Raw genomic sequence first — 17405 nt, 5'->3', positions numbered from 1 at the left:
TTAAATTAATACAGTCGCACGTGTAATTGAAAATGTAACATTTAAAGAATTCAAACTAACATCTCTGCTTCCAAATGTTACTTTAAATCAAAGTGAAACTATAAACTTAGCTTTTAAAAATAGCAGCTACGTTGATATGTTTTCAATGCTAATGCTAAAGCCTGCTTCTTCTCTTATCCTTCTTGAAGTGTGCAGTTTTTCTGCATGACATTTTTGCTAACAAAATGCCCTAGGTATCCCAAATAGGGCTTGCACGGGTTTTCTTTGAACTGTTTGTTGTACTAACATAGCATTATGCTATGAGTATTTCTAAAAATAGCATGTTAGGGAAGCTTTCCTTTGTAATTATGACTAAATTAAAATATGTTAATGTGATGTCAAAATTCATATTTCACTGTAATCAGAAAAATTGCATTTGTTCTATGTCATAAAAACAGGCCTCCCTCTATTATTTGTGTGGAAAAACTGCTTCTTTAGTGTGTTTGGATTGTCAAGAAAGGAAACATTGTGCTTTTGTTGTGTTGTTTTATTTATAGTAGGGACTGACTGCATGGTGCCCTGACTTTGTTCTCCTCTGAAACAAAATAAATATTTTGTCTTGGACCTAGGATTTGAAAACTATAATGGCTTTGCAGTATTTTATGCCTTTGATTTGATAGAACATTTCCCTATGTGGTAGTTTATCTAAAAATTCAGTGCCATACATGAAATTGTTTTCCAAAATACTTATTGTAGTATTCAAATGAGCAGTGTTTTGTCTGGTCTGGTTCTGTGGAAACTCCCTCTACGTGATGTATTTTATGCCACGTGGAAAAAACAACTTACACATTAAGACGCCACAGTTTTTGTTCTGAATCATGGCTTTCCTCCTGCCAACTTTTTTATCTGGAAAATTCTGGAAATTTGTAAGAAACCCCAAGTATTTGTTACAATTTTATTTTGGTATGATTTTCCAAGTTCCTGTAATCAGAGCTGTTCTCTGAGGTGTCCTCTTTTAATGTTCCAAATTACGTACTTCCAAATTCTCATTGGTAAAGTTGCATTACAATGCCTTGCTGAAATAAATCTTCGCTATTTAGATGAAGCTTGAATTCTGGAGCTATTGCCATTGCTTTCGCAACCTACTTTTGCTACTACTTTGCTGTCTTTCCAAGGAAGCCTGCAGTTTTTTCCCCTCAAATTAATGAAGGGGGGCAGCTAGGTAGCGCATGGATAGAGCACCGACCCTGAAGTCAGGAGGACCTGAGTTCAAATCCAGCCTCAGACCAAACACTTGTCACTTACTAGCTGTGTGACCCTAGGCAAGTCACTTAACCCCAATTGCCTAAAAAACAAAAAAATTTAAAAAAAATTAAATCAAATTAATGAAGAAAAATAGAACATTCTCAAAACAGCCACTCTCTCTAACATAAGCAGAGATTATACTGTGTACACTCTGAATGTTTTTGATGACATTCTTGTTTCTTCATTGTTGCTCAGTATTTAAGGATGATTCTCCAGAATTGTTCTTGGGGCATCCTGAGAAGTTAAAAGGATGGTGCCTGTACTACAGCCAAGCAGGAACATGTTAATAAGAATTCATTTTTCCAGTCTGCATCCAGTCTCTACCTCACATTTTCTTCCTGAAAGGCTGGTTGTAATTCTGAAATGGGACTTAAAAAAGAGAAAGGGTCCTTGAGGTTTGTTTGGTTTGCTTTCTGTATTTACCAGTTCTCTTCCATGATGCTTGAAAGAAGAAGAAATTCAGGATGCTAAAATGATCATCATATCTTATGTAGTCTAGACTGAAGGCAGATTCTTGAATGGTTGGTGATATTTTCTGTAGGTGTTTTTTTTTCTTTTGTTTTTTTCTCCTCTTTTAAGTCAAAGGATTCCCGTTATGGGTAATTATATCTTATTGATAAAAATGTTTTCTCTTTTTAAAGGCTTGGTCAGATTGTTTTTTTTTTTTAAAACAATTTTAAAATATTTATATTTTAAAATATAAAATATTTAAAAATAAATCACTATTATAATCCGATTAATAACTACTTTAATTTTCTTTTTTAGGCAGCACAAATTGTTCTGATTTCTCTGTTTGAACTGAACACTCCAGAGTTTACAATGTTACTTGGTGCCTTGCCAAAAACATTCCAGGATGGTGCCACCAAACTCCTACACAACCACCTGAAGAATTCCAGTAACACAAGTGTGGTGAGTGCCTTGTAGAATTATTATGACTTCACCCAGCTTTCCTAAGTTACTTAGACATAAGTAATTCCCTAAGCCAAATATTATAGGTATGTGATGTGGGACAAAAGAGATAGAGATGTACAACTTCCAGGGGAGTCTAAATCTCTTTGAGCCATTGATACATACATACCATTAAGTGAACAACCTAAGTTCAGAAACTCATCCTAGGAAGTTGGTTACCAGGTCCTGAATTTTTTCAGCCATTGTAATTAAGGACTCATGAAGACAATATGTGACTAAGTCCAGAAATGTGGATCATTAAAAGATACATATCCACCAATGAAGTATCTTTTGAAATATTGAGAATTAGTATGGCATAATGGAAAAAATGCTAGACTTGGAATAAGAGAGCTGGTTTTGTTTTATTTTATTTTATTTTATTTGTTTTTTATTAATTTATTTTGAGTTATCAACAGAGAAGTCTGGTTTTGAATTCAGATGCTTGGTTGAGGCAAGTCACAACTTTTAGATCTTCAGCTTCCTTATTCATGGCATAATGAATAGTAATAATACATTTTCTCAGGGTTGTTTTGAGAAAAACAATTTGCAAGTTTTAAAGAATTATGTAAATATGACTTATTATTATTGATTTGTAGACATGTGTATGTCTATAGGAAAAAGGGAGTGAATGTGATCCCCTGGTCGTGGTCCCTTGTCCCAGCGTCTGCCTACTTGAGTCAGAGCAGTAGCCCTAGTTGTGACTAAGCCAGAGATAAAATGAGAAGTCAGGGCCAGACAAGGAGTGGTGTAGGTAGGGAAGGGAAAGAAAGACTCCTGATTATTTGGAATTAAATAATGGTTATAAAACTCTTCATGGTGGGAGCTGGTCCCTCTCAGGCAGAGACATAATTTCCTATCTTCTAATGTTGATTTAGATCCACAAGTGACATCAGAAGAGAAATCTATAAACCTTTTTTTGTGTTGTGGACCTTTTTGGCAGTCTGGGGAAGCCCAGGGAGCTCTTATTTAAAAAAATGTTTATAAATGCACAAAATGAATTTCATAAGATTACCAAGGGAGCAAATTATGTTAAAATCAATTCGTGGACCCCTAAAATCTATCTATAGACCTTTCAGAGTTCATGAATTCCAAGTAAAGAAGCCTAGCTGTAGATTTTAGCAGTTAAAAAGTAGGAAAAAGAACAAGAGTAGAGAGGTCCTGAAATTTCACCAGAGAAAAATCTACAAAGGGAAGTAGCAATAAACAAATCAGTTATGCAAAAGCTCTTCAATTTCATGACCTTTAAATTGTCTATTTTATCTTATTATCACCTGTATCCCTTTTTTGGTTAATAACTGCCCTCTCAGTCACAGTTCTGAAAAGTACCTCCATTTTATTTAAATGTTGTGAGTTTCTCTGAACTTAGCATGAAAAGCAATAAAGGCCCTGTTCTCAAATACATAAAGTATGGTATGTATAATAAAGATGGCAGAGAAATATTGAACAGTCTTGATAAATACAGGGGTAAAGGAATTGATTGGCCTCTCTCCACTATTATTTGGTATAATTTTAGAAATGCTAGTGATGACAGTAAGAAAATAAAGAGCAATCAAAAGTATAAACATCAGCAAAAAGGAAACAAAATCATGATTTGCAGACATAATAATTTACTTACAAAACTGCAGAGAATCAGCAGTGATATTGAAATCATTTTAGATTGTGACAGGATATGAAATAAAGCAAAAAAATCTACTTTTCCACATCATAATGTCAAAAACTAGGAAAAGTAACAGTAAGAGAATTTTCATTCAAAATAAATACAAAATGCCAAAGAAATGGAAAACAAAAGAATTGTCCATCAGTTGGGGAATGGTTCTAAATTTCTGGTGTGGGTGAAATGGAATAAATGAAAGGGATATGAATATATATATATAAACTGATGCAGAGTGAAAAAAGCAGAACAATTGATATAATAAGAACAATGTTTTAAAAGCATGTAATTTACAGGGGTCTGAAATCTCTGATCAGTGCAGTGACCAACCCTATTTCCAGGAGACTAATGAAGATTTTTGTTACTCACTTCTTTGGAGAAAGAGAATGGATTCTGGACACAGAATGAGATACACATTTTTGGACATGGACAATATGAGAATTTACTTTGCCTAATTATGTATTTGTTATAAAGGCTTCATTTTTTCTTTCAAATTGGTGGGGTTGGGAGAGAGAGAAAAAAAAAGTTAATTGAAAAATAAAAAAAGCCAGGAAAACAGTATGTATGATGCATAAAACCTCCCGGAGTCCATCTATTATAACTTGTTAAATACAGTTTCAAAGCACTGTAGAAATAAAGGAAAACCAATTGTTGAAGGGATGTGTTCATTGCTTATGGTTGTTGTTTGCCAATATAATGAAAATTACAATAATACCTAAATTACTTTATAGATTTAGTTCTATGCTTCTTAAACTAGCAAGGAGTTAGTTTTATAGAGCTAGACAAAACAATTATAAAATTCCTTGAAGGAACATAAGGTCTTGAATCTCACAGAAGAAAAGGAGAAAAGTAGGAATTAAGAGGTTCTTCTAGACATCAAACTACATGATATTATCGTCACTAATTATTTAAACTGAATGATACTGATTTTAAAAAAAAGTCCATCAAATGAACTAAATGAAAAGGAATCAGAAATACATGGACTCAGTCCAATGTATGATAAACCCAAGGAAAATACTCCATGTTCAACAAAAAAATGCTCAGGAGGCTCCATGTACACCAGAATATTTCAAACAGTACATGTTGTGATAGGAAACATAGTTCTAAATGCTCAGTGATTGGAGAGGTACGTGATTATAATGTAATGTTAAATGTTATAACATAAGAAACAACCAGCATAATGAAGACAGAAAAGCATGGAAAGAAGTATATGAACCGATGCAAAGTGAAGTAAAGAGCCAGGAAAAAGCATATACAATAACTGCATTGTCATCCAGTAGCATTTTGTTGTCCATTTGTTTTCAGTCATGTCTACCTCTTCATGACTCCATTTGAGGTTTTCTTAGCAAAGATACTTGAGTTGTTTGCCATTTCCTTCTCCAGTTCATTTTACACATGAGGAAACTGAGTCAAACACAGTTAAGTGGCTTGTCCAGGATCGCATAGCTAGTAAATGTCTGAGGTCAGATTTGACCTTGAAAAGATGAGTCTTTCGTATTACAAGCTGAGTGCAGTATTCACTGTGCCACCTAGCTGCCCCCAACTAACATTTAATAAGTAGTAATGATGTGTCAGGCACCAAGCAATTTAAATAGAAAAGAACTACCACTAGGAAGCAATCAAAACTGTGTGATGTGAAATTATAAAGAACAAACTTAGCCACTAAGAAGAGATATGGAAAGACACCTCTCCTTTGCAGGGAGGAAAGAAAGAGGAGAGAGAGTCCTACGGGTATGGAACAATGTATATGACATCAGTTTTTTTTTATGATGTATTGGTTAATTTTGTTAATCTTTTTTTTCTTTTCCACTTTTAAAAAATTAATATTAAAAGGGAAAGCTTTCTGAGAGGAGAAGAGGTACAAGGGAAAATCTTACAAAAGCAAAAAATATCAATAAAATTTATTTTTTAAAAACTGGAAACAAGTTTTACCATAACAATTAGTTTTATACCGGCATCTTATACCATTTATTACAATATGTTCCAAATAGAGATACAACCTCAATATAAAAGGGCAGGTAAAAAAAACTGAAAAAATTTGATCCCAGTATGTAACAAATTAGGGTTAGACCAACACCTCATAATAAAGTAAGCTTCAAATAGATACATGACCTCGATACAAAAAGTCACATCATTAAAAAAAAAAATAGAGAAACAAGGAAGAAATAACTTATTAGATCTTTGGATAGAGGAAAGGATAGAAAGAATCACAGAAGATAAAATTGATCATTTTGATTACATAAAATTAAATTTTTTGCACAAGCAAATCTAACATAACTAATATTAGAAAAGAAACAATTAGCTGGGGGAAAATATTTATAGCAAGTTTCTCTCTGATATGGTCTGGTTTCTAAGATGTATATGGAATTGATTTCAAATTTAGAAGAATAAGAACCCTACTTTAGTTGCTAAATGGTGTATGGCTATGAATTTGAGACAGTTCTCAAAAGAGGAATGCCAACCTATACTGTCTTTAGCCATATGAAAAAATGTTCCTTATCACTAATAGAGAAATGCAGAATTAAAGTAATTCTCAGGTTCTACCTCACATCAGATTGGCAGCAATGCCAAAAATAGAAAGTGACAAGTGTTGGTGGAGATGTGGGAAAACAGGCCCATTGATGCATTGTGGTAGATACTGTGGATGGATCCAAACAATTCTGTGAAGCAATTTGGCATTATGCATAGAAAGTTACCAAGCAGTGCAGTCATGCCTTTTGACTTAGCTATATCATTGCTCAGCCTAATCCTAAAGAGGAAAAGGTCCTATATGTAAAAACATATTTTTAGCAACTACTTTTGGTGGTTAAAAAAAAAATTAGAAACTAAGGGAATGCCCGCGAACTGATGAATGGCTGAATAAAACTGTGGTATATGAATTAATAGAATGCTGTAAGAAGTGAGCAAAAATATAGTTTCAAAGAGACTTGGAAAGTTCTATAAACTGATGATAAGTAAAGTAGGCAGGACTAGTTGAACAATTTATATTGTATCAGCATTATAAAAATAAACAATTTTGAAAGGACTTAAGAATTCTAATAAGCTAAATGATCAACCATGATTCCAGAGTACTAATTAAAAAAAAAAACAAACACTGTCCAACTCATGATAGAGAGATAGTGGACTAATAAGTAGCATAAGAAATACAGTTTTAGATGTGACTGTTTGATTGTGCTTATAGGATATAAGATGTATATGTTTCCTTTTTTCTGTCAGTGAGGAGGGAGATGGAAGGGAGGAAAAAGATCAATGCTTGGTAATTGAAAAAAAATAAAAAAACAAAATGTCAAAGTTTAAAAAATTGAAGGTACTTTACAGAATTTTGTCCCAGAAGGATAGTTCTTTTTCTTTTTTAAACATTTTATTTTTTTTTCCAATTACATGTAAAAACAATTTTTAGCTTTTTTTTTAAATTCAACTTACAAATTCTTTCTGTAACCTCCCCACTCATTGAGGAGGCACACAATTCAATATCAGTCATACATGTGCAGTCACACAAAACATATTTCCACATTACTCATGTTGTGAAGGAAAATACAGACCAAAAGAAAGAAGGTTTAGAAGAGTATGCTTTGATCTGTATTCAGACTCCATCAGTTCTTTCTCTGGAAATTGATAGCATTTTTCACCATAAGTCCTTTGGAATTATCTTGGGTCATTGTATTACTGAGAATAGCTTAAGTCATTCACAGTTCATCATACAATATTGTTACTCTGTACAGTGTTTTCCTGGTTTTGCTCACTTCACTTTGTATCAGTTCATGTAAGTCTTTCCAGGTTTTTCTGAAAACATCTTGCTCATCATTTCTTAAAGCACAATAGTATTCCATCACAATTTTATACCACAACTTGTTTAAACATTACCCAATTGATGAGCATCCCCTCAATTTCCAATTCTTTGCCACCACAAAGAGAGCTGCCATAAATATTTTTGAATATATAAGTCCTTTCCTTCCCCCACCCCCATCTCTTTAGGATATAGACCTAGTGGTGGTATTACTGGGTCAAAATATGCATGCACTGCTTTATAGTTCTTTGGGCATAATTCCAAATTACTCTCCAGAATGGTTGGATCAGTTCACAGCTCCACCAACAGTGCATTAGTGTCCTAATTTTTCCACATCCCTTCCAACATTAGTCATTTTCCTTTTCTGTTATATTAGCCAATCTGATAGGTGTGAGGTAATAACCTCATTTCTCTAACCAATGGTGATTTAAAGTATTTTCTCATATAATTATAGATAGGTTTGATTTCTTCGTCTGAAAACTTCCTGTTTGTATCCTTTAATCATGTATCAATTGGGGGATAACTCTTATTCTTATGAATTTGACTCAGTTCTCTATATATTTGAGAAACGAGGCCTTTATCAGAGAAACTAACCCCCCCCCCCCAGTTTTTGTAGGATTCTGGTTTTTAATCCACTCTTATATCTATTTCTATTTTATGAGTGAGTTCATCCCATTCACATTGACAGTTAAGATTACTATATATTTTCCCCTCATCCAGTCTCCCCCATCTATCCTTCTCTCTCTCTCCTTTCACCTTGTCCCTCCTGAAAAGTGTTTTGCTTCCGACCACCACCTTTCCCAGTCTGCCCTCCTCTTTCTCTTTCCCCCCGCCTCTCCTTCTTCCCTATAGGGTAAGATAAATTTTTATACCCAACTGAGTGTGTATATTATTCCTTCTTTGAGCCCATTCCAATGAAAGTAAGGTTCAAGCATTACCTGTCACCCTCCCCCCTCCCATTTCCCTTTCCACTTTTATACCTCTTTATGTGAGATAATTTGTTCCCATTCTATGTCTTCCTTTTCTCTCAGTGCATCCCTCTTTCTCACCCCTTAATTGTATGGATATCATCCCATCATAGTTAACTCACACCTTTGCTCTCTATGTATATTCCTTCTAACTGCCCTAATGATAAAGTTCTTACGAGTTATAAGTATCATCTTCCCATCGAGGAACATAAGCAGTTTAACCTTATCAAGTCCCTTAGGTTTTCCCTTCCCTGTTTACTTTTTTATGTTTCTCTTGAATCTTGTATTTGAAAGTGAAATTTTCTTTTTTTTTTTAACATAACAGTATTTTAATTTTTTCCAATTACATGTAAAGATTATTTTCAACATTCCTTTTTGTAAGATTTTGAGTTCCAAATTTTTCTTCCTCCCTCCATCCTCCCCAAGACAGCAAGCAATCTGATATAGGTTATCCATGTACAATTATGTTAAACATATTTCCATATTAGTCATGTTGTGAAAAAAGAATCAAAACCAAAAGGACAGTCATGAAAAAGAAAACAACAACAAAAGTAAAAATAATTGTTTCGCTCTGCATTCAGACTCCATAGTTCTTTCTCTGGATGTGGTTAGCATTTTGAAAGTGAAATGTTCTTTTCAGCTCTGGTCTTTTCATCAGGTATGTTTGAAAGCCCTCAATCTCTTCCTTTAATCATGGCTTTCAGGTAGTCCAATAATTTTTAAATTATCTTCCTCAGTCTGTTTCCTAGGTCAATTACTTTTCCAAAGAAATATATCACATTTTCTCCTATTTTTTCATTCTTTTGATTTCGTCATATCATTTCTTGATTAAAGAAATGGAGTCATTAGCTTCACCTTGCCCAGTTCTAATTTTTAAGGACTTATTTTCTTCAGTGAATTTTTCGGCATTTGATCCCATTTAGCCAATTCTGCTTTTTAAGGAGTTCTTTTCTTCAGTGGATTTTTGTGCCTTTTTTTTACCATTTGGTCTATTTTGTTTTTTAAGATGTCATTTTCTTTAGTTTTTTACTTTGTTTTTGGTGTGTGTGTGTGTGTGCGTGCCTCCTTTACCAAGTTCTTGACTCTTTTTTCATGATTTTCTTGTATCACACTCATTTTTTCCCCCAATTTGTTCCTCTACCTCTTTTTGATTTTCAAAATCCTTTTTGAGCTCTTTTAGGAATTCTTTTGGGGCCTGAAACCAATTCATATTTTTTTTGTGTGGCTTTGCATGTATCTGTTTTGACATTGTTGCCTTCTGAGTTTGTGTTTTGATCTTCCCTGTCACCATAGTAACTTTCTATGGTCAGGTTTTTTTTTTTGTTGTCTGTTCATTTTCCAGCCTATTTCTTGACTTTTAATATTATTTTAAAGTTGGGCTTTGTTCCCAGACTACAGAAGGCACTGTCTCGAGCTGTAAATTTTTTTGTGCTGCTGTTTTCAGAGCTAGTTCTGGTGGGCTGTAAGTTTTAATTCTTCTAAGGTGGTATGGTCTAAGGAGAGGTGGTCACTTCCCTCCTGGCCTGTGCTCTAGTCTGTGAATGCCCACAAGTACTCTTTTCAGCCCTTGTACTATAGCTAGGGTCCAGCCTCTGCTAATACTCCCCCTTACTCTGGGACTGCGAATTCATTTGCTTCTCCACAACCTGCTACCGACTTGCCAGTGTGCAGCCTGCTCTTGACCACACTCCACTATTAATCCCAGTGAGACTGACTTTTCCTGCCAATTTTCAAAGTTGTCTTGGGCTGGAAAATTGTTTCATCCTATCTTTTTGTTGTACCACTCCAGAATTCATTTTGAGGTGTTAAAGTTCTTTGGAGGGGAATTTGGGAGAGCTCAGGCAAGTCCCTGCCTTTACACTGCCATCTTGGCTCCACCTCCAGAAAAATAGTCCTTAACTAAGCAAGGCATAGACATGATAATGAAAGATAAAACAACCAATTTTAGGTACATGAAATTTGAAAAGCTTTTTACTAATCAAAATTAGTGCAACTAGAATTAAAAATAGAAACTCCTGATTGGGAGTAAGCAAGAATCTTTGAACCAAATATTCCTGGTAAAAGTTTGATATCCAGACTTGGAAATTAACATAGAAATGTTAGGAATTTAACATAGAAATGTAGGAAATTAACATAGAAATATACAACCTATTCTTAGTAAATGGGATAATCTTCAATAATAACTTGTCAAATAACATGAACAAACAGTTGTCAAAGGGAAGACTTGCAAACCAGTAACAACCCAATGAACAATTGTTCTGAATTAGTAATAACAAAAATGGAAATTAAAGCCTCTAAAGTTTTACCTCATGCTCTGCAAATTCACAGTAATAACAGGAGATGGAAATAATTAATTGATGTTGTTAATCTAGGGCAGCGCTTCTTAAACTGTAGGCCATGACCCCTAAAGGGTTGCATAACTGAATATGGTGGTTGCGAAAGGGTCACGAAAAAGTTAAAATTTTCTGAATGTGCAGTGACCAAAAATTAATTCATCATCAAACTCATAATGAATCTGAGGTGTTTCTGGCAGTGCTTGCCTGTGTTGCGTCATGCAACTTCACTGTAGCTTGGTTCTGAACACACAACATGGACTTTGCACATGCCATCATGCCAGAAACAGCTCAGCTCAGATTCAATACTATTGTGTGTTATAAACTGCAGTGTTTTTACTGTACATACAAAATCGTTAAATGAATTTTGGCTTGGGATTAGAACAGAATTTCCAACAATTTCTGAAATGGCCCTAAACATACTTCTGCCATTCTGTACTATGTATTTACGCGAAGCGGCATTCTCAGCATTGACGATTATAAAATCGAAATACTGATCAACTCTGAAAAACGTTGAAGATGCTCTGTGTCCTGTATTATCAAATATTCCACCAAGATACAATTCTTTATTTAAAAATAAACGCAAACATCTCATTAGTATGTAAATTTCTTTCACCTTTAATGAATAGTAAAATTATATATATATATCAAAGAATTGTTTTAAAATAAATTTCTTTATGATTTATTATCAGTAAATGTTTGATTTGTATACCTGTTTTATATACCTATATGCCTAGGGTCATGTAAAAATTTCTTAGGCAAGAAGGGGTTGTAAGTGGAAAAAGTTTAAGAAGGTCTGGTCTAGGGAAAGAGACAGGCACACTATACATGGTGTGTGTGTGATTCAAGGTAAAAATGGTTGTCTCATTCTAGAAAACAATTTGGAATTATGTGGAAAAAAAAAAGTGAACTCAACTTTGATGGAAAGGCTCCACTGTCGGGCATACCCCAAGGAGGTCAGAGATAGAAATAAGGATCAGAAATGTAGTAAAATACTCATAGTAACAAGTTTTTAGTAACAGAAAACTACAGTGTGGGGGCCCGTTGATTGAAAATGGAAGGACAAGCCATAGGATATGAATGTAACAATATTATTGTGCTATAAGAAATTAAAATGAGGAAATTCACAAAAACTCACAATGAAAAAATTTTTCTCAAGTAGCACAGAATGAAATAACCAAACCAAAAGTATTTCAAATAGTTACTACAGTATAAGCAAAAAAGAACAGTGAAATGAAGCTGACACTAATTATAATGACTAGTCTTGGTCTCAGAAAGATGCTGAGGAAATGTACCTTCCTTCTTTCACTGGAGAAGGTGAGACTGTGGATTTGAAATAATGATGTCAGATGTTACCAGTGCTGGTTGGTTTCGTTTAATTGTTTTTTCTTTGTTAAAAGGTACAGCTCAGTGGTTGGGGGTTATGGTATATATGGAGATGGCTCTGATGTAAAGACAAAAGTCATCAATAAAAATTAAAACAAATCTATCACTCAGCAAAAACGAAGTGAACTTGAATTCCTAATGCAAAGAGGCCACATTGATAGAAGTACCATTGAGATTTGATGGAATCTAGGGAAGGCATCATGACCAGATCATGGCTCAGAAAGATTTTGTTGTTGTTGTTCGCTTATTTCAGTCATGTCCAACTCTTGGTAACCTCATTTGGGGTTTTCTTGGCAAAGATACTGAAGTGGTTTGCCATTTCCTTCTCCAGTTCATTTATAGATGAAGAAAATGAGGCAAACAGAGCTCAGTGACTTACCCAGGACAACTATTAAGTGTCTTAGGCCAGATTTGAACTCAGGAAAATGAGTCTTCCTGACTCTAGGCTCCCCATTTGATCCATTGTGCCACCTAGCTACTAAAACGATGTTTACTTATTCAAAAGAAACAGAATAGCTGAAGGGGTAGGGAGAGAATCACATTGTATATTATTAAGTGTTATCACGTGTAGAAATTCAGCTACCAAGGCCGAGATTGGGGGTAACATTGATAAAGGTTATTTGGGTAAAAATAAATGAAGGAACAAACAGTTAATATTATCATGGATTTTTGCTACAAACTACTGGGATGGAATGAGGAAATAAAGAAGGAATTTTAAAAAATTTATCTCAGGCCTGGCACAGGAACATGATATAGAATTGTTGTTAAAGGACTTCACTTATCTAGACATTGTCTTGATCATTCTCCCTCCCAAAAACATAATAGCTAAAAATTCTTAGCCTCTTTTTCTGACTGGAATTGTGGTGGGCATAGAAGAAAAGAACAAGCTACCATCTGTTCCAGGATCCTTTCTGAAAAAGCGAAATATTTTGCAATATTGAAGGCCAAATGCCTGAAGAAGAAAATGGCCATAAAAAAGCTCCTTAAAAGAGGGAGGAAAGTCATCTATGGAAAAGCTAAAGCCTACCATAAGGAGTACAGACAGATGTACAGAAGTGAAATCCAGTTGGCAAGAATGGCATACAACAACTATGTACCTGCTAAACCCGTTAGCTTTTGTGATTAGAATCAGAGGTATCAATGATGTTAGTCCAAAAGTCTGAAAAGTTTTGCAGCTTCTTCATCTTCGCCAAATCTTCAGTGGCGCTTTTGTTAAGTTTAACAAGGCTTCGATTAACATGCTGAGGATTGTGGAACCATACATTGCATGAGGTTACCCAAACTTGAAGTCTATGAATGACTTGATTTACAAGCGTGGTTATGGCAAAATCAAGAAACAGAGAATTGCCCTGACGGATAATGCCCTTATTGCAAAATCTCTTGGTAAATATGGAATTATCTAAATGGAGGACTTGATCCATGAGATCTACACTGTAGGCAAGCACTTCAAGACTGGCATCAGCTTCCTGTGGTCCTTCAAATTATCTTCTCCACAAGGCAGAATGAAGAAAAAGACTACACATTTTGTGGAAGGTGGAGATGCTGGTAACAGAGAAGACCAGATCAACAGGCTTATTAGAAGAATGAACTAAAGGTCTCTACCATGATTCTAATGGTCTGTTAATAAAAATGCCTGTGACAAAAAAAAAAAATTCTTAGTATGCTTTAATGACAATTTAATTATGGTAGAGCAAATGATAAGGGAGCTGTTATTCTGGACCATTCTAACTACCAAACAAAAAGTAGTTCTTAGTACAGAAATGATTAGAACCTTGAAGGGAAGCTACTATTAATATTTGAACTTGTGATAAAGGAAGAGGAAAATCTAGCATAGTCTGACATACTCTCCTAGATTGTGGGAGAGAAGATTTTAAAAGGATTTAGAAGATAGGTCCATGGTCCAAAATTCTGTGGGAGAAATCAATCCAAGAAGGCTTGAAAATTGTGAAGAACTAAGTTCTGAAAATGTAAACTCAAGCAATTTAAATGAGGAGGAACCGTCTACAGAGAGATCACCATGGACACACAAGGAACTTACTGATCAGTTTAGATTTTATTTTGCTAAAGCCTTATATAAAAGAAAACTTAGATAGCAGAAGGACTTGAAAAGAGTAGCATAGTTCTGTAATGGTAATATCACGAATGCTATAGGTTATTAGTATAACCAGCTTTAAAATGTGAAAACCAGGGTAGCTAGGGTGGCACAATGGATAGAGTGCTAGGGCTGGAGTCAGGAATTCCCGAATTCAAATCCAGTCTTGGACACTTACTAGCTATGTGATCTTGGGCAAGTCACTTAACCTCTGTTTGCCTCAGTTTCCTCATTTGTAAATGAGGATAATATCACCTACCTCCCAGTCTTGTAAGGATCAAATGAGATAATATTTGTAAAGTGCTCAGCATACAGTACCTGGCATGTAGTAAATGCTACATAAATTCTAGTTATCATCGTTATTATAACTACACCTGATAACAATCCTATGACAGAGTTATTACCAGTCTTGTGACTGTACAGATGAAAAGTGAATGGAGTTTGTGACTCCAGATTCATAACTTGTATCTGTTATGCCATGTTGCCTCTCTGAGAATGAGCTGTGGGGGAGAAAATGGAAGGGATTTTCAGCCATGTGGTGGGCAAGAACAAGATTTTTTTAAAAGAGATAGAACCTGTCAGAGTTTATGAGATAGCAAGTGATAGAAAGTAAAACTATTCAACTTAACTTTTGTTTCCTTTTCTTTCAAGAAGAATGATCCTTCTACATAGAAGGAAAAAAAGTTAACAGGAAGCTTGAACCCCAAATAAATGAGTTTTGTGAAACTACACTTAGCTTCCCCAGTGATTTCAGTTCACCAGTTCTAGATGGACTACATCTCTAGGTACCAAAAGAACTGCCAGTTGTAATTGCTAAGCTCTTATCAACTGATTGATTATAAGGTCATGATAAATTTAAAGATGATATAGGAATGGAAAAGAGCAAATGTCCTTATTTATCCCCTTGCTCCCCCCAAAAAAATGTGGGCTTTGCAAACTATAGGCTCCTGAGACCTAACTTTGATTTCTGGGAAGGTGTTAACTAGATGGCTTGTGATTATTTCTGAAAGAAAGTGTCCATCAGTAAGAATCAGCATAGATTCATCAAGAATAAATCGTGCCAAACTAATCTCATTTCCTTTTCTGATAAGATTACTAGACTGTGGTAGATCTAAGTAATGCCATAGATGTAACATACACAGATTTTTAGCATAGCATTTGACAGACTTTTTTAGGCTATCCTTTTGGACAGAATTTCCTTATTTATTGCCCCCCTCTTAATTTTTGTTTATCTTGTATATAATTTGTACTTATCCTTGTTCATGTTGTTCCTCACCAGTAGAATGTAAGCCTTTTGAGGTTAAGAACTTTTATTTCTGTGTTTGTATCTCCCAATGCATGACAGTGCTTAATTAATGTTTTTTGAATTGGTTTGAAGGTGGAGATAAGTAATCTTAATGATAGTATGGTTAGTTGGTTTTGCGACCAGTTTCCCAATCTTAGTGAGTTGATGTAGATTTAGAGCTAGAAGGGAACCTTTGAAGCAGTCTTGTCTAACACTCCCCCTTTACAGATGAGCAAACTGAACTGAGGCTTGGAGAAGTTAAGTGACTTACTATATGATTATATTAGTAATAATAATAAGCAGGGATGTGCTAGAGCCATTTTCACCAGATTGCCGATTATTAAATTTTCAGTGTAAGCATTTACACCTTGGAAATCAGCAGACTACAAATCAGGCTTTAATTTTTTGTTTTGATGACTGTCTAGACCAGAGGTGTCAAACTTGTACCTTCCAAAACTTCTGAATAGGCTGAACCAGAGTAAAATGGAATCAGGAAACATAACAAAATAAATAAATAAAAATACAGTGTTGTTTTTCAGTTGTGTCTGTTTCTTCCTAACCCCATTTGGGGTTTTCTTGCCAAAGATACTGGAATGGTTTATCATTTCCTTCTCCAACTCATTTTACAAATGAGGAGCCGAGACAACCAGGGTTAAGTGACATGCCCAGGATCACACAACTAGTAAGTGTCTGAGACCAGATTTGAACTCAGGAAGATGAGTCTTTCTGTCTCCAGGCCCAGCATTCTATCCACTGTGCCACCTCGCTGCCACTAAAAATACAATACAAAACTCTCCCATAAAACAGAAGCATAGTGATCAAAAACCAGAATCCTATAATATGTTGTTTACAAGAAATGCACATGAAGTAGAGAGACACACACAGAGTAAAGGTAAGGGACTAGAGCAGAAGCTATTATGCTTCAGATGAAGTGAAAAAAGCAAGAGTATCAATCCTGATCTCAGACATAGTAAAAGCAAGCATTGACCTAATTGGAAGAGATAAGGAAGGAAACTACATCTTGCTAAAGGTACCATAGACAAAGAACCAATATCAATACTGAACATATATGCACCAAACGGTATAACATCCAGATTCATGAAGGAGAAGATAAGTGAGTTACAGGAAGAAATAGCAAGACTATATACTCGTGGGGGACCTCAACTGTCCCCTCTCAGAACTTGATAAATCCAACCAAAAAATAAACAAGAAAGAAACTAAGAAGGTAAATAGAATATTAGAAAAGTTAGATATGGTGGACCTTTGGCACAATTTAGGCATAAAAGATGACACCATAAGCAAATTAGAAGAGTAAGGAATTATCTACCTGTCAGATTTATGGGGAGGAGAAGAAGTCATAACCGAGATAGAGATCATTACAAAAATGTAAAATAGATAATTTTGATTATATTAAATTAAAAAGCTTTTGTACAAACAAAACCAATGAAACCAAGATTAGAAGGAAAGCAGAAGGCTGAGAAACTATCTTTACAGCAAGTGTCTCTGATAAAGGCCTCATTTCTCAAATACATAAAGAACTGAGTCAAATTTACAAGAATACAAGCCATTCCCCAAATGATAAACAGTCAAAGGATATGGACAGGCAGTTTTCAGATGAAGAAATCAAAGCTAGCTATAGGTATATGAAGAAGTGCTCTAAATAACTTTTGA

The 17405-nt window shown here is 34.8% G+C and overlaps 1 protein-coding gene and 1 pseudogene across 7 annotated transcripts in view; both read left to right on the top strand.

Moving 5' to 3' along the window:
- CLASP1 (cytoplasmic linker associated protein 1) overlaps positions 1-17405 on the top strand; it is a 349545-nt gene that overhangs the window by 287827 nt on the left and 44313 nt on the right. For all 7 annotated transcript variants that reach the window (XM_027854750.1, XM_027854751.1, XM_027854749.1 and 4 more), the window contains one exon: positions 2050-2193. In XM_027854750.1, the coding sequence (XP_027710551.1) occupies positions 2050-2193 (144 nt within the window). The remainder of the gene's footprint in view (positions 1-2049; positions 2194-17405) is intronic.
- Positions 12226-13957, top strand: LOC114037726 (annotated as a pseudogene).

Source organism: Vombatus ursinus, unplaced genomic scaffold, assembly GCF_900497805.2.
Source record: "Vombatus ursinus unplaced genomic scaffold, bare-nosed wombat genome assembly UNPS02010548.1, whole genome shotgun sequence".
In the NCBI taxonomy this organism is placed as follows: Eukaryota; Metazoa; Chordata; class Mammalia; order Diprotodontia; family Vombatidae; genus Vombatus; species Vombatus ursinus.
Note: the sequence above shows the minus strand (reverse complement) of the source record. Positions and strands in the feature narration are given on the sequence as shown.